The 24581-nt window shown below is 45.1% G+C and overlaps 2 protein-coding genes across 9 annotated transcripts in view; one reads left to right on the top strand and one right to left on the bottom strand.

Annotated features, from left to right (window-relative positions):
- The first annotated feature begins 242 nt into the window (after positions 1-242).
- On the top strand, positions 243-15757 carry LOC144727989 (glia-derived nexin-like). 2 transcript variants are annotated; one of them, XM_078607164.1, is made up of 9 exons: positions 243-293; positions 3642-4633; positions 4933-5229; positions 6879-7076; positions 8969-9173; positions 10186-10286; positions 11513-11599; positions 13153-13236; positions 13867-15757. In XM_078607164.1, the coding sequence occupies exons 2-9, from the start codon at positions 4342-4344 to the stop codon at positions 13902-13904; spliced, it is 1302 nt and encodes a 433-aa protein (XP_078463290.1). In that variant the 5' UTR covers positions 243-293; positions 3642-4341; the 3' UTR covers positions 13905-15757. The 2 variants fall into 2 exon arrangements, with proteins under 2 accessions (XP_078463290.1, XP_078463289.1); XM_078607163.1 differs by lacking the exon at positions 243-293 and adding an exon at positions 1729-2985.
- Positions 15758-18647: 2890 nt separating this feature from the next.
- The window catches only part of TEX11 (testis expressed 11), a 30962-nt gene continuing 25028 nt past the window's right edge, over positions 18648-24581 (bottom strand). For all 7 annotated transcript variants that reach the window (XM_078607158.1, XM_078607161.1, XM_078607156.1 and 4 more), the window contains one exon: positions 18648-21505. In XM_078607158.1, coding sequence (XP_078463284.1) covers positions 21434-21505 — 72 coding nt within the window. In that variant the 3' untranslated portion in view covers positions 18648-21433. The remainder of the gene's footprint in view (positions 21506-24581) is intronic.

Raw genomic sequence — 24581 nt, 5'->3', positions numbered from 1 at the left:
TGCATCATCACCCCGTGCAGTCTTCAACCTAGCTGTGCCAAGTAACGGTACAGTGAATAGGGTTACTCTTTGTTTTACGGTGGGATATTTATTTTGAAACGCGAACAAAGCACACACACACACAACACCTAAATAAACATGTAATGCAAAAATAAACTATTTTAAATTGTGATTTAGTGATTATCGGGCGTTTTTTTTTAATCCGGCCCGCCCTCTCCCCCCCACCCCCGAGAATTGATGATCATCTCTGTAGAGAGACAGCCACCAGCCGTGCAGCCTACGCAGCCTGCTGGGTAAGTGTTGTTCACGGGCGAATACACACACACACGTAACACACACACACGTACACACACATACACATACACACACACACGTAACACACAGCTACACACACACACGTAACACACACATACACTTACACACGTAACACACACACACGTAACACACACACACGTACACACACATACACTTACACACACACACGTAACACACACACACGTACACACACACACGTACACACACATACACTTACACACACACACGTAACACACATACACTTACACACACACACGTAACACACAGCTACACACACATACACTTACACACACACACGTAACACACAGCTACACACACACACGTAACACACACACACGTACACACACATACACTTACACACACACACGTAACACACAGCTACACACACACACGTACACACACATACACACACAACACACACACCCGTAACACACACACCCGTACACACACTCGTACCACGCACATCTGTACACACACACCCATAGCACACACACACACACTCGTACACAAAGATCCCCCGTATAGTCTTGACAGACTGTAGGGGCAAGTGCTGTTAGCGAGCACCTATGAAGGCCGACACGGCACACGAGGGGGTGGGTGGCCAGGACCACGCCCGTACACACACACACGTGCGCACACACACACGTGTACACACACGTACACACACACGTACACACACACACACCAGTACACACACACGTGCGCACACACACACACGTGTACACACACACGCACACACACACACGTGCGCACACACGTACACACACACGTACACACACACACACGTGTACACACACACGCACACACGTGCACACACACCAGTACACACACACATACACACACGTACACACACCCGCAAAACCCACAACACCCACACCCACACCACCCACATCCGTACACACACAGAAGGAATTTCACACTCACGCGAGTACAGAGACAAAGGTCCCCCGTACAGACTGTAACAGACTGTAGGGGCGAGTGCGGGGAGCGAGTGGCACCTACGAAGCCGGCCACATCACACGACGAGGTTGGGGGGGGGGCTGGTGACCAAACACCATTTGAGGCTGAGGGGGGCACTCATTTGAAGCTCTCCTAGGTCGACTCAGCCTCAAATGAGTGCCTGGTGCGGTGTGCAGTAAAACATCGGGGTGGGGCAAAGGTGGTCGGGCGTGGTCCGGGCCCCTAGAGTTGACCCCGAGGAGGATGTCCACTCAGTACGTGCGCATGGGGGGTAGGGGGGGTAGGGGGGGTAGGGGGGTAGGGGGGGTAACCCAAATGTGTTCGCCTGTGTATGGGGGGGGGTCTACTGACAATGCATAGGAAACGGGGGGGGGAGGTGAAGCCTCGATAATAATTTGTCTACAAATTAGTTAAACACGTACACACACACACAACACGCACACCACAACATGCACACACCACAACACACACACCACAACATGCACACAACACACACCACAACATGCACACACCACACAACACAACACACATCACACCACAACACGCACACACCCCACAACGCACACACATCACGACACGCACACACACCACAACACACACACCACAACACGCACACACCCCACAACGCACACACCACAACGCACACACATCACGACACGCACACAGACGTCTGAACTAACGCGTTTTTTTGCTGTTGATCCGGGTCGTGGTTGGGAGAGCGTTTGTTAGAGAGGGCGAGGTCCGTGTTCGTGTGTGTGTCCGTGTGTGTGTGCCCGTATGTCCGCGTGTGTGTGTTAGTGTGTGTTCGCGTGTGTGTGTGTTAGTGTGCGTGTGTGCCCGTGTGTGTTAGTGTGTGTTAGTGTATGTGTGTGTTAGTGTGTGTGTTCGCGTTTGTGTGTGTTAGTGTGCGTGTGTGTGCCCGTGTGTGTCCGTGTGTGTGTGTGTGTTAGTGTATGTGTGTGTCAGTGTGTGTGTGCCCGTGTGTTAGTGTGTGTGTGTGTGCCCGTGTGTCAGTGTGTGTGTGTTAGTGTGTGTCCGTGTGTGTGTCAGTGTGTGTCCGTGTGTGCGTGTCCGTGTTTCCTCTGGAAACTTGGCGAGTCGCCTTACCAACAACCCCAACAACGTCCACTCGCTACAATCCACCACTCGCTACAATCCACCACTCGCTACAATTCACCACTCGCTACAATCCACTACTCGCTACAATCCACAAACACTGACGCATCATCGCCAACCCGCACGGCGCAGCCAGCCCCCCCCACCTCTCGCTGCTATAAAAGGGAGCAGAGAACGACTCCCTCTTCGCCGGTGATCGCGACGTCTCCCACCGAGACATCGTGTCTCTCTCTCTCTCGAGCCCTTTAATCTGCTGCTGCTGCGTCTTGCCCAGCGCAACCCCAAACACGTGCGCAGCAGCAGCAGCAACACCCGTTGTTGTGGCCACGCCACGCGCCGATGACCTCTCATCGTTCGGTTGTTTGTTTTTTATAAATCATCGGCGCGTCTTTGTTAACTGATAAAACGTTGACGTCGTTTTTTTAAACAACACAAACTCGTGCGTCTAGAGTTGTTGACGTTGGGGCAGCCTGCTTCGGGTTAGCAAAGTTCGAGCTGAGTCGGGAGGTGATCTTGAACCTTTAAGATCAAACAAAGCAGCACCACCACCAAGGCCACCCCCCACGGTTCAACGTGCGGAGCGTCGTGAACGAGGTACAAGCAAAGTCGCTCTCTCTCTCTGTCTCCCCTTCTCCCTTTCAACAAGTGAGTGAAGCCGCGTGGGATGGTTGATGGTGGTTGTTCAGTGTGATCGATAATGCAGCAGCAGCACGCGGTCTAAGCACTAGGCAGGGCATTGGTTGGGGATGTTCACGGTTCGACTCCAGCGCCCGCCCTGCTTATTATTGCTGCTGCGGGTTGTGTAATTTACGATGATACCACGCGGCGTTTGCTTCAGCAAGGATGTTAAAGATTGATGTTAAGGATGTTGGTGGGCAGTGTATATATGTATTGATGATGATGATGGTGGTGGTGTTGGAGTCAAAGTAATAGTATTGTGGTGGTTGATGCGATGGTCAAAATTATTTTAAACATCCGCAAATAATTTGAATTTGGAGCATAACGTAGAATAATGCCGCAGGTCACTTTTGCAAAAGAGACGTAACGTCTCTTGAGTTCCCACCCGGTTAAACTAAATAAACATTACAGATTGGGAGGGAGGAGGGGGGGGGCTTTAAAGCCTCGTCTCACCGTGCTTAATTAAAGGCGTGCACAGCCACCACCATCAGCGCCCCAGTGTTACGATGTACGGAATTAATGTTCGATGATAGCATTGATCATTGACAAAATCTCCGTATTTTGTGTTGCAGATTCGCGATGGATGCTCTGTAGACACATCACACACACGCGCGCGCAGTTCTGGGGAATATACCGACGACACAAACATAAAACCTGCTAGGCACAAGATTTAAACGCACTCAAGTAAAACGGACGTCATTCTAAGTAAATATTCCACGTTGCAGATCGATAGCTCAATCTGTAAAGTTACTCATCCAGAAAACACACGCATATAACTCCATAATTAATCAAGCTACTTTGCAGATACAAGAAAGACGAGCAGATAACTTAATATACTGTGCTACGTAACATAGTTACCACACGTGCACTCATTAGATACATAATTGCACACATTACATATAACGTACACACACATTGCACGTAAGTTTAACATATCTGGTTCAGTATACAATTCACACACCGCCAAACTACAGTATATATACTTGCATAAAGGCCAAACATAAACTGCGTATCTACAAATTAAACGAACACATTACACACACACACACAATTATTATACAATACACATAAAGGTTACATCAAAGTCCACATTGGACATTCTCTGCAAATATAACTGGCAGTGCGGTTTACACACAAGAGGCATTAAACGAGCTTCAAGCTCCCCCCCCGTTGAGCCCTAGGGCAGTCTTAAGTGCTGTTTGCGAGCACCTAATAGGTCAACTTTCTCAATTAAGGTCAGCTCACACATATACATACACACGCTCAGCCACCATGCCCTCTCTGGCCACCACATCGTCTCGGCTGCCGTTGTCGATGGCCCTGCTGATGCTGCTGCTGCTGATCGTGCCATCCGACGCTCAAAAGACCCCACGGAGAAAAGTCTCCGCCGCCAAATCGACGCAATTTTCCGTCGACCTGTACCGCGCGGTGGGTGGCACGGCCATGCGGGGCAACGTGGCGATGTGCCCCATGGGCTTGGAGCCGCTGCTGGGCAGCCTGCAGCTGGGAGCCAGGGGCAACACGCGGCGAGAGATGGAGAAGGTCATCGGGACGAGCGCGAAAGGTAAGCGATGCTTGTTGGCTGATGTTGGTGCTGGAATCCCTGTAATGCCAGGCAATTAATTTGGCGGCGTTTGTTTAAACGAGACAAGACCCTGCTGCTGCTGCTGCGGCTGCGACTGAGACTCGGAAAACGACGCTGGGCAATTTGCAAGCACAGAGCCACACTCGTACACACAAACTACACAGATACACAACTCCACACACCACACATACGGACACAAGAAGACACAAATACTCGGCAAATCAACACAAAGTCACCTCAGCCCTGACCATGTCCCAAACAAACTCTCGCACACCCAGGTCTCCGGGCCCCGCGGCTGCCAAGCTCCCTTCGCTCTCCCCTCCTCACCCGAGCCTTGGCGCTCTTCATACACGGGGGCGGTGTGGCCCAAGAAGTCAGCGCGGGCCGAGGGAGCGGCGCGGTCCGGACGGGCGGCGCGGTCCGGACGGGCGGCGGCGCTGGCAGCAGGTCTGGGCTGCGCGCATTCGCTCAGCGCTCGGCGGCCGTATTTGGCACGGAGACTCGACCGCTGCGCTCGGACGGGGGCGAGGCCGCAGCCAGACAGGTCAACGCGTGGGTGCTCAACCACACGCACGGTGAGCGGCGGGGACGTGTGGTGGTTGTGCGATGGTGGTGGCGTGAGCAGCTGTGGTTAGCGCACCGCACTACGAACCCAGCGACCGGAGTTCCATTCTCGTGGCCAACATCGGTGATGAATGCCTTAACCTGGTCCTGGCCACACCACTGCTTTGTTGGCTTTTACAGGTGCTAGCTAACAGCACTTGCCCCAACAGCCTGTGTAGTTAACACCGATGATATTTGTATTTTTGGTAGCTTAAGAGATAAAGTTTGCTCTCTGTAATTTCACCGGCTTCTCAAGTGTCGTCAGCTGATTAATCTTGACCCGGTCATCAATGACTGCACAACAAAATCATTCTATTAAATTTGTTTCTGCACTTAATTTGCCATAATTCTAGGTCTGCCAGTTAAAAATATCGTTTTGACTGTAATGGAATGGTTATTAATCTCAGTAGCAGGGCAGGTGGGAAAGTGCTGCTCCTTGTGGAACAGAGTTCACTTGAAGGTATCTCCGCTTCCGTGGGTCATTCTCTGGCGCAAAGGGTTGAACTGCTGAGATATCCAAATGGAATCTCTATCTCATGCAAAGATGCCAATAGAAGAAAATTGAGAGGAAAGTATTTTTAAAAACTAGCCTTAATGACACATAGAGATCCTTGTGAAAGTCACGTAGGTAAAAAATAAAATCAATGAAAACAACTAAATTAAATCACGACGTTTCGGGTGCAACACAAGCGTCCTTCTTCGTCGCGAAAGCGCAACCGCTTAAGTGTGACACACTTAAGCGGTTGTGCTTTCGCTACGTTGTCCCCACCTGAAGAAGGAGGCTTGTGTTGCGCCCGAAACGTCGTGATTTAATTTAGTTGTTTTCATTTATTTAATTTTTCACCTACGTGACTTTACCGAAAAAACCAAAGAGTATGAATCCTTGCAGTCACGAAAGCTTCAAATCTAGAATCCTTGTGAAAGTGTTGCCCACGGGGATACAGTACATCCTGGAAATATCGGGATAATTCGGGCAGGGTGCCCTGGTATATCCGTTTTGTTAAAAAACGCCAATTTCTTTCCTATGAAGACTAAACTTAATTAATTTACATTGTTATTCATATGGCTATTAATGTGATAAAAATCGACATCTCAATAAAAAAGGTAAAAAAAAATACCACCAAAACCACTGATTATAATCGCGAACCAACTTTGGAACGCACAATCCATGTGCTACAGTAGTTGCGCATGACGTAGTGATGTTGCTGCTGCTTCTGCGTTGGCAGTGGTGCACATGCACAAATAATGGGGGAAAAACTCAACACATTCACTCTACCTCTGTCCCTCTCTCTCTCTCTACGTGCTCTCGAAGAAGGACCATTGCACAAAACATCGCCTATTAAAACATCGCCTATTATACATTTATGAAGGCCACAAAGTTGACAAATGTGCCGAGTTTGTTGTAGGAGCCCATGTACTCCAACGAAACAAACATTTTTTTTTTACCAGGTTTCGGCCCACTGAGCCACTGGCCATCAACAATAGCCCAACAAAGTGGCTTATCACGTGGACACTTAGAGCAGACAAATACTCCAAACGCACATTGATTTTTCAATGCGAATGCGGTGCAGATGATGTTGGTGTCATGGTAATCATCATTTTGCCGGTGTACCGAGGACAGGTGCTGTGAAGGATTTCCTCTCCCCGGATCAGCTGCCCCCGGGGCTCACTCGCCTCGTGCTGGTGAGCGCCGTGGTTCTGCGCGCCGTCTGGCTGTCGCCCTTCGACCCCGCGCACACCAACCCGCGACCCTTCACCTCACCGGGGCGGCCCGTCAAGATGGTACCGGCGATGCAACGCACGGGCGTCTACAGATACGGTGAGAGGGAAGCGATGGCGAGATTTTAACAACCTCGCTTGGTATAAAGATCGTGGGTTCGATTCTGACCGCGATGCCTGTATATTTGGAGTTTGCATGGATTTTTTCTCTGGGTCCTCCGGTTTTTCCCTCCACATTTAGAATCAACGTGCGTTCAGAGTATTCGGCTGCGTTCAATTCTCATGTGATAAGCCACTTCGTTGAAATAAGTGCATAGCTCAGTGGGTCTTGCCTGGTAAAATAAAAGAGTTGTATTCGTACAGAGTTCGTTGTAAACAATGGCACGCCGTTCTTCCTATATATGCGTTCATCAATAATACTCAATGCTAAAACCATCATTAATTTGACGAGGTGCCATCGTTTATATGCACTGCCCGTGCCAATAACATCTGGTAATCCAGCAGAAATTGTTTAACAAGGCTGACTTGATGAGACGCAAAGGTTGTGTTGTGGTCATTGCAAACATGATGCCTTGAATAAAGGTGTCAGTTTTGTACCAGTTAAAAGGGTAAAAACCTACCATTATATTTTGCCACTGGTAAAAGAGATCTCATAGTGTAAATGTTTACCCCGAACTCTCAATACTCGATATTGCACTGTTTTTGAGTTGTACGCCTTCTGGTGTCATCTGGCCCTACACCAATGGGGACTAGGCTCTAAAGAAAGCCGTCTCGGGTGTGGGCCAATCAACTTCAAGGACAGTGCATATTATTATCCTTATCAGAGTTGCTTCTTTTTGTTTGCTTTATTGACTACTTGTGTTGTGGTCATTGCAAACATGATGCCTTGAATAAAGGTGTCAGTTTTGTACCAGTTAAAAGGGTAAAAACCTACCATTATAGGTTGAAACTGGTCGACAATTTGCTTGATGAATCAAATGCTGCCTGATAATATTATAACAATGAGTTTGTGTACGGTCTAACTTATATGGATCAATTTAAAGCGTCATGTCACCCTCATGATTTTCGCAAATGCTGATTCTCATGTGCATCTGCTGACAGTTGTCAGGTGATGATGATGATTACAGTTAACACAAGATCTGTGGGCGGGTTATCCGTGTTGTGGATGAACCATTCTCAGTCAAGCCTTTTACGCGTGCAATGATGTAATTCGCGGCTCCTCACTCACCAAGGGCCAGTGATTCAGTGCCCACATGGCCACAGACACTAACTTTAAAGAGGCAATAGAAACAGACGCCCATTACCAGGCTGCTGCTACGTGCACCTTATGCTACACAGGGAGAGCTGCCCCTGTAGTCCCCTCAGCTAGACTCTAGTAGGGAATCGGAATTGTTGAAATGAGATGTGATGTAAGGCAAGGCCGTAGCCATGGAGTCAACATTGGGGGGGGGACCAAATCTTCCAGGGGGTCTGGGGGTCCCCCCCCCCAGAAAAAAACAAAATTTGAAAACAAATCTCCTGCCTAAAATATTAAAAAATTCACTAACACACAGGATGGACTTTTTATGTATTTTTTACAATAATGTCTAATAGTTTATTGTATTACATTGCTCTGTTTTAGCTTTTTTACCTTTTCTTGTTTCATTGTATTTAATGGCAGAGAAAAGGGATTAATAAAGTACAACCATAACCACAATCATATAAACAGAAATCTATTTTATAGCAATATATTGGGAGGGACATTTTGAGCATATTTGAATATTGGGGGGGGGATGTGCCCCCCCCAATATATATTATAATTACGGCCTTGATGTAAGGTGCTTTAAGTTGCCGAGGCATCTAAGCAAAAGCGCAATAATTACAATTCCTTGTTTGCTCTGGGCTGCCTCTCCAGCCCCATCGCACCAGATAACTGAGTCGACTGTATCATGGCTACGACGCTCAGGATCATGAGGACAATGACTTCTCTCTCTTCTGCTTGCCCATACACAGGTGAATTCGAATTGCCTGGCGGTAACTTTTACGAAGTTTTAGAGATCCCTTACGCTGACGGGCGTACCGCAATGTGGGTGGCCCTACCACCTCCGGACAAAGATGGTTCAGCCCTGGCGGCACTGGAGGGCAGCCTGACGGGACGTACCATTGTCGAGTGGGAGGGACAGAGCAGATCAACCCGCCTTGCCCTGCAGTTGCCCAGGTGAGGACGTGTGTAAAATGGGGTCAACCATCCGTGTATGACTACCAGAGCTCGCAATCGGGTACCCGATACCCGTACCCTACCCGATAACCGTACCCTACCCGATACCCGGTCGGGTACGGGTAGCCGTTTGCGACCCTGGTGCGGCCGGGTACGGGTACGGGTAGCCGCAAGTCACTGGTGAGTCACCGTTTGTCACTCATTTCCCAACGTCTTGTCTCTTCTCACAATTCAAGTTCCTAGAATCAACCCACCCGCGCCTGCAACATGGCTTCATCCCAGAGGTCGCAATCGGGTACCCAATACCCGTACCCTACCCGATACCCGGTCCCTTACGTGATGGCAAACCTCGGGGCCACTTCCTGGAGTTCTGCCATTACTCGTACGGTACATTTCATTAAAGCGTATTTAAAAAAAAAAAGTATTTTTAAATATTATTTATTTTTATTGATTTGCAAAATTATTAATCGTCCGTGCATTGTTGTAGCTTTGTAATCTGACCAAAGCTGGCCGGGTGGCTCAGAGGTCAGACAATTGAGCTGACACCACTGGCATCCTGGGTTTTGAATCCAGGCAGCTACCTGTGATTAAGCCAGGTCCTCAAGCGAAGCAAATCAATGGTCTTAACTTAATCACCAATGACTACACACAAAAAACACCACAAGCTAAAATTTAGTTCTGTATTAACTTTAAGTTGTGAACATGTTGGTGTTTCTTTTGGAAAATTAGTGGGCCAGAAAATTTTCTCTGGAAGAAAATCAATTACTGATATGTTACCTGGAATTCAACAGAAATCAGTGCAGCACCATTGTTGTACTGTACTTCCTGTGTTTCCAAGTCTATACTCCTCACCATCACAACCCACAATGACCAGCATGGTGAAGTATGATTAAACAACTCCCCCAAAACGCGCACAGCGTGGGGAGACCCTCATCCGGTAATCGACTGACAATATGGTTATACATGTACATATGCCCTGCAGATAGTACCTGTGTGTGCGCGCGTGCATCAGGTTCACGGTGGAGAGCAAGCTGGAACTAAAGCCCGCACTGCAGTCCCTGGGTCTCAGGGAAATGTTTGACGAGCGAAGAGCCAACTTCAAGGGCATCACGGGTGAGAGGGCAGCAGTGGATCAACCCACACCACTTTTTACACCTCCACAGCTTTAGATGTTGGGTCTCCTCCCTCCGTCTGTGGGCCACTTTGAAGGAATGTACGTGCAGAGTCTTGTGAAGAAAAAATATACACCAGGCACAGCCTTGAAAAAATAATGCAATAAAGTATTGAAAACTGTGAGCATCAGTGGCCAACTGTATAAAACGCCTGTAGTGAAACTTTCCCTTCTTTGTATGTTGAACTTCTCTCACACCGTTCTTAGCCAACTGTGCTATTCGGAGGTGACACTGATTTACTTTTTATATGCAATTGACCCCAGAGATTAATTTCCGATTTGTGTTTTTTTTTCTCGGGAAAGCTGCTACGCTGGCTTGGACTTAGGGATTATATTATCGGCCTAATGCACCACGACTAGAATACATGTTATGGCTATCCATAATAATCCTGTATTAGTGTACTCTATATCCTTTTTTTACTTTACATTTTACTGTGCAATACAGTATTGTAATTAATAAATACATACAGTATATAGTTTATACAGTACGGTACTGTAAATTGCTGTTTTTTGCTAAATTATCACCGTTCTTTAAGACTCCTGGGTAGGCTAGGCCATCTTCGACTTACGATATTTTTGACTTACGATGGGGTCGTCGTAACGCATCTCCATCATAAGTAGAGGACTACCTGTGTAACGGGTTCCGGAGACACTTGTAGAGGTAACTTCTTTATTACAATCTAACACTCCAACAGTCCTGATACTCTGTTACAGCCTAGGTACACAGCCTAGATACACTACTCTGGCTACGCTCTGGAACTCGCCCTCACAAGGACATAGAGCCGGGAGTTCCAGAGTCCCACCACTGGCCCTCACAGCGTCCTAGGGTCCTCCGATGGCTGGTCTTGGGTCTTGGGTCTTGAGCTACAACTGGCCTCGATCGGCCAGGGAGCTGCCCTTTTATGCCTAGTCCCCAACGAGGGGTGGGGTTGTGTGTGCCCCCAGATATCCCACAGAGCACACACAGCCCCCCCCCCCGTTGGTGGCGCCAAGGGGCTTAAGCGTCTGGGTTGCCTAGGGTCCCAGAGCCCCCAGCAGCCCCTCCCTTCTTATGTCACTACATTTGTACAAGGGTGTGCTTCCACATCAGCACGTGTTACGAGGCTCTGCGTACATGTATCCATCATAACTGCCCCATCCCCACTGCCCCGTTTCTGTTTCCGTGAAGCCGGGGAGCAGCTCTACGTGTCGACGGTGCTGCAGCAGACGCGCGTAGAGGTGAACGAGAAGGGAACGCGAGCCGTCTCGGCCACAGGTAACCGTGTGCAACGAGGAGGATGAGTGAGAGTGCAGTGTCCCAAACGTCTTTTTATGTATGTTGATCTTCTTTCGCACCGTACGTAGCCAACCGTGCTAATTGGAGGTGCTGGGAAAAAGTTACACGGGGAATATTTTGTGTGAAGTCATGCTATACACAATGTCTGGTGATACAACTATTACCTCCTCGTTGTGCCAGACGATTACGCTGTGCTATGTTATGGAGCTATGCCATGGAGGGGAAAGCTAATTTCAGTCCGCTGATAACCATGGTGGTGAGCTCACACCCATGACACTGGCTAATGAGGGTGCTGGGTGGTTGCGAGTGGCTGGCAACTTCCCCCATTAAAAGTTATTATCTGGAGAACCATGCAAACAAAATGTAAACAAGCATGAGGCCCTAAGCGACAGACATCTGTAATTTCCCCTGGCCAAACTCAAGTTGGTCGAGCCAGGGGCAGAGGTCGCAATCTGGTACCCGATACCCGTACCCTACCCGATACCCGGTTACCCGTACCCGGCCGGGTACGGGTACCCGTTTGCGACCCTAGTGCGACCGGGTACGGGTACGGGTAGGCCGTGAGTCACTGGTGAGTAACCGTTTGTCACTCATTTGCCAACGTCTTGTCTCTTCTCACAATTCAAGTTCCTGGAATCAACCCACCCACGCCTGCAACATGGCTTCATCCCAGAGGTCGCAATCGGGTACCCGATACCCGTACCCTACCCGATACCCGGCTACCCGTACCCGGTGAGGCCGGGTACGGGTAAGGAATCAAAACCTGTTTGCGACCTCTGGCCAGGGGACAAAACTTTCACGTTCTGAGTGCCTCCAGAAAAATGGAAATTCCTAACTGCTGATCTGTGTCTGATCGTGAGGCTCCTGTCACTACAAGGAATGCACAGTTATTTAATCGGGGCAACATCAAACAGGGAGTGGTTTACTTTCATAAATGAATAAAACCCCATTAAGGCCTGGGAGTATACCATGGCAGTGAGGTGTGGCAAGCAATCGGTCCCAGGCTGTTGTAGGCTCACCTCCCGAGCAATAGGTGAGGAATGGTGGTAGTGTTGGTAGTTAACTTTGTTCCCTCGAAAACAATAATCTGTGGAGGGAAGCAGGCAAGGCTGATGAGTCAGCCTTTAGCCAACACCTATCCCAGGTGTTGGCTAAAGTTGCATCCCACGACTTAATATCCCATCGGGTTATCACAATAGTACTTGGGCAGGATTTGAAGGCACGACCCAGCTCAGACATCTGGTTCAACACTGGATATTTCAAGCCATGACTCCGTTTCGATTTAAAGCTTTCGTGACTGCAGGGATTCATCTTCTTGGTTCTTTCGGTAAAGTCACGTAGAATGGAAATAATAAAATAAAATAATAATTAAAAAACATATTTTATAATGTTTTATTTTTATTATTTTATTATTTCCATTCTACGTGACTTTACCGAAAGAACCAAGAAGATGACTCCGTTTGTTGTTGAAAAAGATTGCAATTGAAGGCCTTCCTGAGTTGCTGTGTCTCGTGTGTGCTTGCGTGATGAAGGTGTCGTCGCCCTGTTACGATCCTTCATTCCCACCTTCGCCTGCGATCGGCCGTTCCTCTTCATCATCACTCACAAACACACAGGTGAGTCATCACTGCTCAATCTATGAACCATCACTTATAAATTAGTGAACTGTCAATGGTTTTTTATATTCTTAGGTTTTTTCGGTAAAGTTACGTAGGTAAAAAATTTAAATTAATAAAAGTAAAATAAAATAAAAATAAAATAAAAATCACGACGTTTCGGAGGCAACACAAGCTTTCGTCTTCAGGTGGAACCGTCACAGCACGATAGCTGTATCGTGCTGTGACTTTACCGAAAAAACCTAAGAATATGAATCCTTGCAGTCACGAAAGCTTCAAATCTAGAATGTTTTTTTCTTTAACTTTTTTAATATATGTATTCATTTTTCCCAACTGTATTCCCATTGTGCTGTAACCGTGACATTGTAATGAAATAAAGAGGTAATTTGCAACTCTTGTAGCGGGCACTGCACCACCCTGTGTAAGAGAACTGCCGTGGAAGATGATGTCGCATAGCTGCTTGCGATAACTTTGCTCAATTCAATAAACGCACGCCTTTTTAAAAAACTATTACACCTTCAACGTTACTAATTTGTTGCTGGCCACTTGGCATTTGGAGACTTTGGGAGTTGTGCACAGTAATTGTGGTGATAATTATCTATTTTTAACCGAGTGTGAATGTCCCTTCAGATTCCATCCTCTTCATGGGCCGCGTCACCGACCCATAGGATCGCGTCTCCCCCACGACTCTTAAGCATGACCATAAGTTGCCGTGGGTCAACGAGTACGTGGGCTTGCACACCTAAAATGACGTTCGTCAAACGTATTCTTTGCACTTAGAACGAAATGTAACGTTAGTGGCTGTGCACTAGGCATGTAACGATTTGTCGATTTAAAGTCGATTCCCACGCTTACGATATGTGCATCGGATCGCGCGCGTGAGAATCTATGAGTTATGACTTGTAAAGGCTGTATGAATATTAGATGCAAATGTGTTTAGGAAAATACAACAAAATATACAAACGAGGCAGACAATACGAAAGTGAAACAAAAAGAAAGAATACTTATTCTTGGTTCTTTCGGTAAAGTCACGTAGAAGGGAAATAATAAAATAATAAAAATATAAAACAATACAATTCTCACGACGTTTCGACTGCAACACAAACAATCATCATCTGGTGTGAAATCCACAAAAAAAGTGGCGTTTTTTTATTAACGTTAAGAAAAAACCGCTACTGTTTTTCAAAATTTCTTGCTGTGGATTTCACACCTGATGACGATTGCTTGTGTTGCAGTCAAAACGTCGTGAGAATTTTGATTGTTTAATATTTTTATAATTGTATTGTTTCCCTTCTACGTGACTTTACCGAAAGAACCAAGAATATGAATCCCTGCAGTCACAAAAGCTTTAAATCATAAAGAATACAGTATAAGGTTTATATAAGCACAACTTATATAAGTAAATGTTTCATACATGCAACAACACATCCTTACATGATACTGGTGGGGGGAGGTAAAGAGGTACTTCTGATAGAAGCACACTATGGCTACAAGCACATGTGCTTTGTGCCAATGGCTGCGAGTATATCCACCACCGACTGCATGTCGTATAGTATCGACCCAGCAGCAAAATGAGACGAAAAAGAATCGATTGTTTCATGGAAATGACTCCAAATTGTGACAATTGAGGGGAGCTTTGGAAAAACTTGATAACCCACGTAGATATATTTTGAAAACGTGAGCGGGCTGCACGTCCTTTGGACCTCTCCCTCCTTCCAGCCAGCCAACCTTTTTTCTACAATATGAACAACCATGTTAGCTTCATTGGAAGACTTTACAATTGCCTTTTTGATAGTTTTAATAGCATCGTCTGTCCACAGAATGCAAAACTATTAACTTAATTCACTCATTCCATCGACTGAATCCACCTACTCTTAACTTTTGTGCATGATTACGTTTTACAGGACAGGAGCTGAATATTAGTTCATTTGTAACTTTTGAGGAGCTGAATATTAGTTAATTTGTAACTTTTACCTATATTTTATATTAAACACGCTATATATTTGTGTATGAAGTGAAACGCATAAACTGCGTGGAGTGTGAAATGCTTGCGAGTTCACAGAATTTTTAATCACCCCTTTTGAGTATGTCCAGATATTGACATCTGTAAGACAACATTGGGCTTGAGCGATTCCCTTGTGGTGAAGTGCTCTTCACTATGAATCTGGCAAGCAGGGTTTGGTTTACGGGCACGACTAACATCAGTGGCCTTTTGATTCCTGATAACGGTCCTGGAAGCTGCCTTCACCAATCCGTGCCGACCAGCGTGGCAAAGTTCAAACAACTCCCATGACCAATAGGGCGATGGGAGGCCCCCTCATCCAGTCGTGGGCAAAGAGGCTGTAAAGAATAGTCCGGTATAGAGTCATCAAACATTACATTTAATATACTATGACTTAATGATGTTATTGATGTTAGTTACTAATATACGAGTGTCTTTGTAACAAATTTGTTGGCTATTTTGTACTGCTTTTTAAAATAAATACTTCTACGTGGCAACAACTCCACAATTCTATCCATAGACCGTGGTCTGTGCACTGAATTCATAATCGGAAAATCATGAGCTCGAATCCCAGTCGGTGATGCATTCAGCTCTCTCATCCATTGAGGGTTGTGAAAATGACGACCATTCTGTGATAAGTCAACAGTGGTTGTGCCACGGATGGCCTGGTCTCTCCCATAATGGCTCAGAGCAAATATGAAGAGAAGGCAAAATCAGCGGAAGACAGTGGAAGAGATGGCAGCGAGATGAACTCAAAAGGATCTGGAGGTCGCTACTGGACAAGAACTAAGGAAAGAACTTAATGGGGAGGCCTTTGCCAAGCAGTGAGCAGCTACAGGCCGTGACAACTGCCCTACACTTGTTTGAGCAGGGAGATAATGTGAATGCAGTTGACTAAGATCTAGCAGGCTAGAGTAAGCAACTTGGAAGTTTGTAATAGAATATGGCAGGAAATAATTATAGTTTATATTAGTAAGACGTGTTTGTGATGCGTGGAACACGTGTAGAAGGGATGAGGGCATGTTATCAATCGATACAGGCACTGGAGTTGCACCCAGAGGTCAGCGACCAAGGCTGATAAAAGATCGTAAAAGTAATCCTTGAAGGTCATTTCACCTACTCTTTGGGTCTTTCGATAGAAAAACAAAATAATTTAAAAAAATCACGTTTCGATCGCAACACAAGCAATCGTCTTCAGGTGAATAAATACAGCAGACAGACTGCTGAGGCAGGAAGAAACTCTACGTGACTTCACCGAAAGACCCAAAGAGCATGAATTCCTGCAGTCACGAAAGCTTTAAGTCAATACATTATCACCTGTGTGTACGAAGGAGTAGAGAAGAGCTAAAGTCAGAGTTGTTGGTGATGAAACTCTAAAAGTGGTGCTTGGAGGTCGGTCAGGTGTCGATTGTGCAGCAGTTGTGGCAGCTGGCAGAAGGAAGAATAGCGAGGTGTGGGGGGGTATCTCCAGCATTGGCCATCGGGACACCTAATCTATCACAACAAATGAAGACGCTGTGGTTTTGGAAGACAAACCCTACCTGCGTAACTGTGCTCTGCTCTACGAGATTAGGTCTTAGGTGGGTTGGCAGTGTATGTTGGGTTCAGATTAAACTTCAGGAACATTCACAATATTTGCCTCCACCAAACCTGCAAGAGAGGTGCTAAAAAAAACAAGGGCAAACGCTCGGACGTGAACTCACATTTTTTAGCACTTGTGTGCAATGTGGGTTCAGGTGGGAGCCTTGAAGGTTCCATTAAGATAATCTCTCTTGTTGATGCATACCTCGCTCAAGGGAACTTTTTTTATGGTTAGTGACAAAATGTTAATTATTAATGAGAAAACTTTAGTGACACACGTACACACAAAGCCACAAATGCAGGTCCTCGCACAAAGGCAGATTGGTGCAGACACAAACTCGGGACAAATGTACACAAATGCAAAGACACCCTATACAATATATAGAGAATGTTGGGGCATGTCCTGTTAGCAAGCACCTATTAAGGCTAGTATGACCCACGAGGTGGTGTGGCCAGCACCAACACCAAGTTTGTCTCCACACTGCATTGTTGTTTTGACACACCCTACAACATTCTTGATTTGAAGCTTTCGTGACTGCAGGAATCCATACTCTTTGGTTTTTTCGGTAAAGTCACCGAAAGAACCAAAGAGTATGGACCCCACAACATGTATTTATTTTAGACGAATTCGACCTAGGGGAGGACCAGGTTCAGATATCATTCACCATTGAGGTTAGCTGTGGCTGGGCAGTGAACTCAGGTCACTGGGTTTGGAGCGCAGTGCCATACTATTCAACAAAAATGCAGACATACGCACAAATGCATACACAAATCAGGCACTTGATCAAATGCACAACTTTACCCATGCAGTTTTTACAGAACAAGTGCTCAATTGTACCTTTTTTTACATGACTAACAAAAATGTCTTGCAAAAGTGTGAAATTACACTTTGGAGTAAAAAACACATTCTTGGGTGATTTTTTTTCCTGTGTATTTTACACTACTATAAAGTGTTTCGGTGTTTCTCAACATCTAGACTTACAGACAAATTGTTAAAAACATATGTATATACAAATATTTTTCATAGAATTTCATCATTGTAACGATAATGTGATTTAGATCCAATTAGAAACGGGTCCCTCAGTCTATTGACTGATTATGAAAAAATGAAATAATCCAATGTAAGTAATGTATTTTGTCTGTTATGCCAGTGTTATTTAAAGAAATGTGGTATATTATTTAACTTGTGCTTTTTTGCCACTCCCAACATAGTTTTTTTTGGGTATATATTCATAGATTCGAAGCAGTGGCACAGTGTTTGGCATACAGTGTTATGAAACCAGTGGCCTGAATTTTGATTTCCTACTGTGATAACAACAGTGGTAAGTGGTATGATAACGGGTCATGAGTATACGCCATCCCCCCAACCTTTACCAATCTGCACCGACCAGCTTGGAAATGTATCGCTAAACAACCCCCCATGACATACGGCATGGGGAGGCCTTCGCACAACAGCTGATAAACAAAAGGGCTGGAAAGAACCTCCTGGTTACACCAGCCCACAGGGGATTATTGTGTCCGTCCGTCGTGCAGGGAGGGGCTGGGAGGGGAGGGTGGGGAGGGGCTGGGTGGGGCTGGGTGGGGCTGGGTGGGGCTGGGTGGGGAGGGGCTTGTCACCCCGTGGTGCCCTTATAAAACTCAACGTTTAACCTACTCACGCCGGCTTGTGCCCGCCCTCACAGTTGGGCATATTTGCGGAATACACCACGCCGTCGTTGACCCTGGCCATTGACCGAGCAACCCAACGTTCCTACCAGCTCCCTCCGCAGGAATGTTAAATAGTGCACCATTGTGAAATGTTAATAAAAGTCCAGTAATTCCAAGCATAGAACGTCAAATAATTTTATTGAGCCTCAGTAACTGGTGGTGAAACCACGAAGAAAAAAATGTATCAGCATCATCTTTATAACGAAGTTACAGCAAACAAGAAAGTGCTGTCAAATTTGAATGTCTCCCCATCGGACGGTAACCCTTCAGCCTCATCTACACGTTGACGGATATATCATATTTACGACCGATTGTTTGGTAGAAAACGGTCAAATCGTCATTAAATAGGCTTGTAACAAAACGCGCCAGTTGATTACGTCCATCGGAGGAGATGCAGCAATGAAATCAGCTCGTGTACAGGTGCTCAGTGTATTATTACCTGGCAGGATCAGAAGAGATGGTGACGGCTTGGGTAGGCTTTCAACTAGCAGTGGATTTATTATGACTGGACTGATGACGATGTAACGATTCAACGCCCATTTCCCTGATGCTTTGACAAATTGCCTCAATTTGGAGTCAGGATTGGGTCAAATATTCAGTTTTTTCTCACTTCTGTTACCTGATTTGTACAGTATATCGTGTTTGTTCTGTGAGCCTAATGATACATTCGCATATAATTAATTATTTGACGCACGATGTGATGCACGGATCATGACTGCAAGAATCGGTTTTCATCTATGAATGGGTAGATGCCAAATATTTGTGGCCTTTCTGCCAACACATAAATCAGGCCCTTTGTATTAAAGTCTTCTAAAATTATAATTATTTATTCTCAATTAGCACTACCTATATTCCATGTTTATCAATGTTCGATTAAATTGCACCATTAAACTCAAATCTTTCCAGTGCTGCTAACAACAAATAGCAAAGGCACAGTTATCAACATGGCTCACTGAACGAGTAGCAATGGAATATGCTGTCCTGACACAGAGAACGAGTAACCTTAATGAAAATGTGTTCAGAAAAAAAATGAATATCCTACATTTAACATTTGTTCATTACATAACCCACAATTACTTTATTGAAACATTTGACAACCCTAATTTAGATTTTCATGGAAAAAATTTCCCACCATATGTGTAATCATCTAATCACTTCAAAGTAATCCACCACTTCTGGATTAGGGAGTTGTTACGGGTTGTCAAAGTCTCAATGACTCTCACTGATAGTTGAAATCCAACAAGGGAACGGAGACTGGGTGTGCACCACGGTGCTGATGAAACAGAACCACGTTTGCCAGCTATGCGTTTGCAATGTAATGTTTAACAATTAACACATTTAAACCTGTCATTAATCTCTCCGCTGTGCTCTTGGGTTGTATTGCGTGTTGCTTTGGTATTATACCCGAGGTTCCGTTCTATGTTCCGGTGGCATCTTCAGGAACTGAATTGAGTTGTTCAAAAGTGTATTCAATTGAGGTTATACATTAGAATCATTGCCCCATACTTGCAAACTGATGCTACACGTCACTCTCGGAAGTGAGGCTATGCTGCTTTTTGTGTTTAGTTTGTTGTCCTTCCCCCCCGCACCTCTGATTAGCACGGTTCGCTACGTATGGTGCGAAAGAAGTTCAACATACATGCTGATCTCTTGTGAACTCACCGGGTTAAACAAAATAAACTTGAACACATAGTACAACCCAAAACACGTCGGAGAGCTAACCAGCACACAGCTGTGAAACCCCACATACTGTAATTAATCATTTTAAAATGCTAACAACTGCTGAAACTGCCCAACGAACAATTTAATATAACTTTTTAAACATTTAAATGCACTGGACTAGAAAACTGGCAACCAGGATTCAATTCCTGACCACAACAAACATCACAACCAATAACCAGTGGCTAATTGGGGTACTTAATCCTGCACGTGTTCCCCCTAGGTTGACTCAACACAAGAATTAGTAACTGGTGAAAACAGAGATGGCCGAGCATATGTGTGATGTGAAACCCTCTGTGTTTAGTGCAAAATTCCTGTCTTGGCAGTTAACAAGGCTACACAGGGAGATCTTTGTCTTTAAGATGAGTGTGTGTGGGCATTCATGCGCATGCAGTGGGTATTTGTGAACCATGTGTTGGCATGTTGCTATTTTGAGTTATAGTAGTGAGTATAGCACTTAACTTTAACAGTAAACAGAGGTATCACTATCCAAGCCCTTTGTTTGTCGAGCAAGTCATACTCTCCATGTTGTATCCAGGAATGACTCACTTAGTCTCAAGACTCCTTTTCAGGAGGATCCTGCACTGGGATGCTTGGCCAAATTCCTTTCAATTGTATTTGGCATGTGAGAGAAGATCAAGGTATCGTGAAAAAAAATATGCGTAGCAGAGGATACTCAAAACTCCACACAGATTGATTCAATCCTTTTCTGGCCTGCTTTGTCCTGGCCACCTCGCAGCTCAAACCTACAACACCTGGTATTCCAAAGTAGTCTCCAATGCAATTATGAACCAGCGTGGCTTCTGATAAGTAACAAGATCGGGGGCATTCAGGGTGGTTTGGTCATAGGAAATGTGTATGCACATTTTGCAATCTATGCTTATATTTCTACTAGTGACATTCTTTAATGTTTGTGGCATTTGATGTCATTCTACACTGATCCCTATCTACCTGAATATGAGCTCATGAGCCGGATTCTGGACATATTCTCGTATTGACATATGAGATGGCAATGACTTCGGGAGACCATCTAGTGGTGGATAGATTGTGGATGATGTGGACGATGACTTCCTCAGGTCTCCCTTGTGAAATAAGACTTCCATCTCAAATTAACTATCACCTGGCTATTAAGTCAAGTTCACTGAAAGAAAAATCAAGTGACGGACTTATTTACGTGCGGGCAGCGCTTCACTCCTCCTTGACCTCATGTTCCTTTGCCTTTTCCACTCGTTCCAGAATGTCCGTGTACAGTGGTGTCAACTGCAGGACACGCGCAAACATACACGCACTCGCATCGAGATTCTCAGCCATGTGTCAACTCCACTGGGCTTTTGGCCGAACGTCAACTCTAATGGTGGCACTGTGATAGAAAATACCTCCTCTGCTAACAAATGCTGCAATCAGCCTGGGAGCTTGCTCATTTCTCTGAAAGCCTTCATGGAAAGCCAATAGGCTGATGGACTAAATATATTACATTTTTTATGTGGAGACAGAGATTGGTTTTCTGCACATATATATCGTGTTTTTGTATTGTTTGTTGTTGTAATGGTCTTACCCGCCCCTAATAGACATTCTGTGAAAAATTGATTTATAGCTCATCAGATTCCTCTAGTATAAATAAATATTCTGATTCAGATTCTGATTTACCTATTAGCAGTCCAAAAACATAACAGTCGTTATCGTGTGGGTATATGCCTAGGCCAGGGTTCTTCATTTGATGGCCAATGGGCGAGATGTGGCCTGTGAAGCCTCTCAGAGTGGCCCATCAAAAGATGAAAGAAATATAAACAAAGAGATAGAGTGATAATTGGTTCTTTACCCTTCTATCTGGCAACAAAACTGACACCTTTTTACAAGGAGTCATGTTTGCATAGACCGCAATACCTGCAGTCATAATACAAACAAAAGAACATAACTCTGATAATGTGCACTGTCCTTGAAGTTGATTGGTCCACACCCGAGACAGCTTTCCTTAGAGCCTAGTCTCATATGGGTTGGACCAGATGACGCCAAAAGGCGCACAACTCAAGGACAATGCACCATCAGAGTATGAGAGCTCGGGGCAAGCATCTACACTATGGGAACCTCATTTGCCAGTAAAAATATGATAATTGGTTCTTTACCCTTCTATCTGGCAACAAAACTGACACCTTTTTACAAGGAGTCATGTTTGCATAGACCGCAATACCTGCAGTCATAATACAAACAAAAGAACATAACTCTGATAATGTGCACTGTCCTTGAAGTTGATTGGTCCACACCCGAGACAGCTTTCCTTAGAGCCTAGTCTCATATGGGTTGGACCAGATGACGCCAAAAGGCGCACAACTCAAGGACAATGCACCATCAGAGAATAGAAGGGTAAAGAACCAATTATCATATTTTTACTGGCAAATGAGGTTCCCATAGTGTAGATGCTTGCCCCGAGCTCTCATACTCTGATGGTGCATTGTCCTTGAGTTGTGCGCCTTTTGGCGTCATCTGGTCCAACCCATATGAGACTAGGCTCTAAGGAAAGCTGTCTCGGGTGTGGACCAATCAACTTCAAGGACAGTGCACATTATCAGAGTTATGTTCTTTTGTTTGTATTATGACTGCAGGTATTGCGGTCTATGCAAACATGACTCCTTGTAAAAAGGTGTCAGTTTTGTTGCCAGATAGAAGGGTAAAGAACCAATTATCATATTTTTACTGGCAAATGAGGTTCCCATAGTGTAGATGCTTGCCCCGAGCTCTCATACTCTGATGGTGCATTGTCCTTGAGTTGTGCGCCTTTTGGCGTCATCTGGTCCAACCCATATGAGACTAGGCTCTAAGGAAAGCTGTCTCGGGTGTGGACCAATCAACTTCAAGGACAGTGCACATTATCAGAGTTATGTTCTTTTGTTTGTATTATGACTGCAGGTATTGCGGTCTATGCAAACATGACTCCTTGTAAAAAGGTGTCAGTTTTGTTGCCAGATAGAAGGGTAAAGAACCAATTATCATATTTTTACTGGCAAATGAGGTTCCCATAGTGTAGATGCTTGCCCCGAGCTCTCATACTCTGATGGTGCATTGTCCTTGAGTTGTGCGCCTTTTGGCGTCATCTGGTCCAACCCATATGAGACTAGGCTCTAAGGAAAGCTGTCTCGGGTGTGGACCAATCAACTTCAAGGACAGTGCACATTATCAGAGTTATGTTCTTTTGTTTGTATTATGACTGCAGGTATTGCGGTCTATGCAAACATGACTCCTTGTAAAAAGGTGTCAGTTTTGTTGCCAGATATAAGGGTAAAGAACCAATTATCATATTTTTACTGGCAAATGAGGTTCCCATAAAGAGATAGAGATGAGAGACCTGTAGACAACACATAAAGATGAGTGAGATGAAATCGAAATGCACAAGAGATGAGAAACCTAGCGATAAGAGATACAAACATGCAGTTGCATGTACAGACGTTATGTCACATGACATCGTGATGTTATTACGTCTGTACACATGACATGTCACGGAGCCAGCCAGCAGACGCAAAAATTTTGATGCGTTCTGCCAGAAAATATAGGTGACGAACCCTCATCTATGTGTCTTGGACTGTCCGAAATGAATGTAAAGCTTCGTTAATGACAACAAAGACGTTAAAGTGAGTTTCATGAATGCAGAAGTAGCACTCTGAATGATGCCACTGTGACCACTGTAACTTTTAACAAATCATCAGTGACGTCGCCACACAGTGCTATTGTGGAAAGCCTGAAATTACAATTGAAAGTATATTTTTCATATTCTTCGTTATTTCGGTAAAGGCACGTAGAAGGGAAATAATTAAATTATATAAATATTAAACAATCAAAATTCTCACGATGTTTCGACTACAACCCAAGCAATCATCATCAGGTGTGAAATCCACAGCAAGAAAATCCACAGCAAGAAAATGTACTTGCTGTGGATTTCACATCTGATGATGATTGCTTGTGTTGCAGTCGAAACGTCGTGAGAATTGTTATTGTTTTATATTTATATTATTTTATTATTTCCCTTCTACGTGACTTTACCGAAAGAACCAAGAATATGAATCCCTGCAGTCACGAAAGCTTTAAATCTAAATTTAGTATATTTTTCCTCAATAATGGAGTCTGTGACATGCAGCCTTGATGTGCAGCTACAAGACGGGAGCTGTTTGGATTGTACACATACTGCCCTTTTGCAATTTCACTACTGAATGAGGACCTCCCCATGCAATGCAAGTCATAGGAGTTCATTGACCGTACTTCAGCGTGCTGGTTAGTGTGGGTTTAAGGCGAGAAGCACAGATGTGCGACACATACGTGCGTGTGTGTTTGTGACATTTGCAAAAGG

The sequence above is a fragment of the Lampetra planeri genome, chromosome 27 (genome assembly GCF_965212315.1).
Source record: "Lampetra planeri chromosome 27, kcLamPlan1.2.h2, whole genome shotgun sequence".
Classification (NCBI taxonomy): Eukaryota; Metazoa; Chordata; class Hyperoartia; order Petromyzontiformes; family Petromyzontidae; genus Lampetra; species Lampetra planeri.
This window is presented reverse-complemented; position numbering and strand designations above follow the sequence as displayed.

Bases quoted from the DNA above. Each gene is read 5' to 3' on its own strand.
- LOC144727989 (XM_078607164.1), top strand. From the start codon at position 4,342: ATGCCCTCTCTGGCCACCACATCGTCTCGGCTGCCGTTGTCGATGGCC. The intron at 7,077-8,968 runs GTGAGAGGGAAG...GCCCATACACAG, and splicing joins CACGGGCGTCTACAGATACG to GTGAATTCGAATTGCCTGGC. The intron at 11,600-13,152 runs GTAACCGTGTGC...TGCGTGATGAAG, and splicing joins GCGAGCCGTCTCGGCCACAG to GTGTCGTCGCCCTGTTACGA.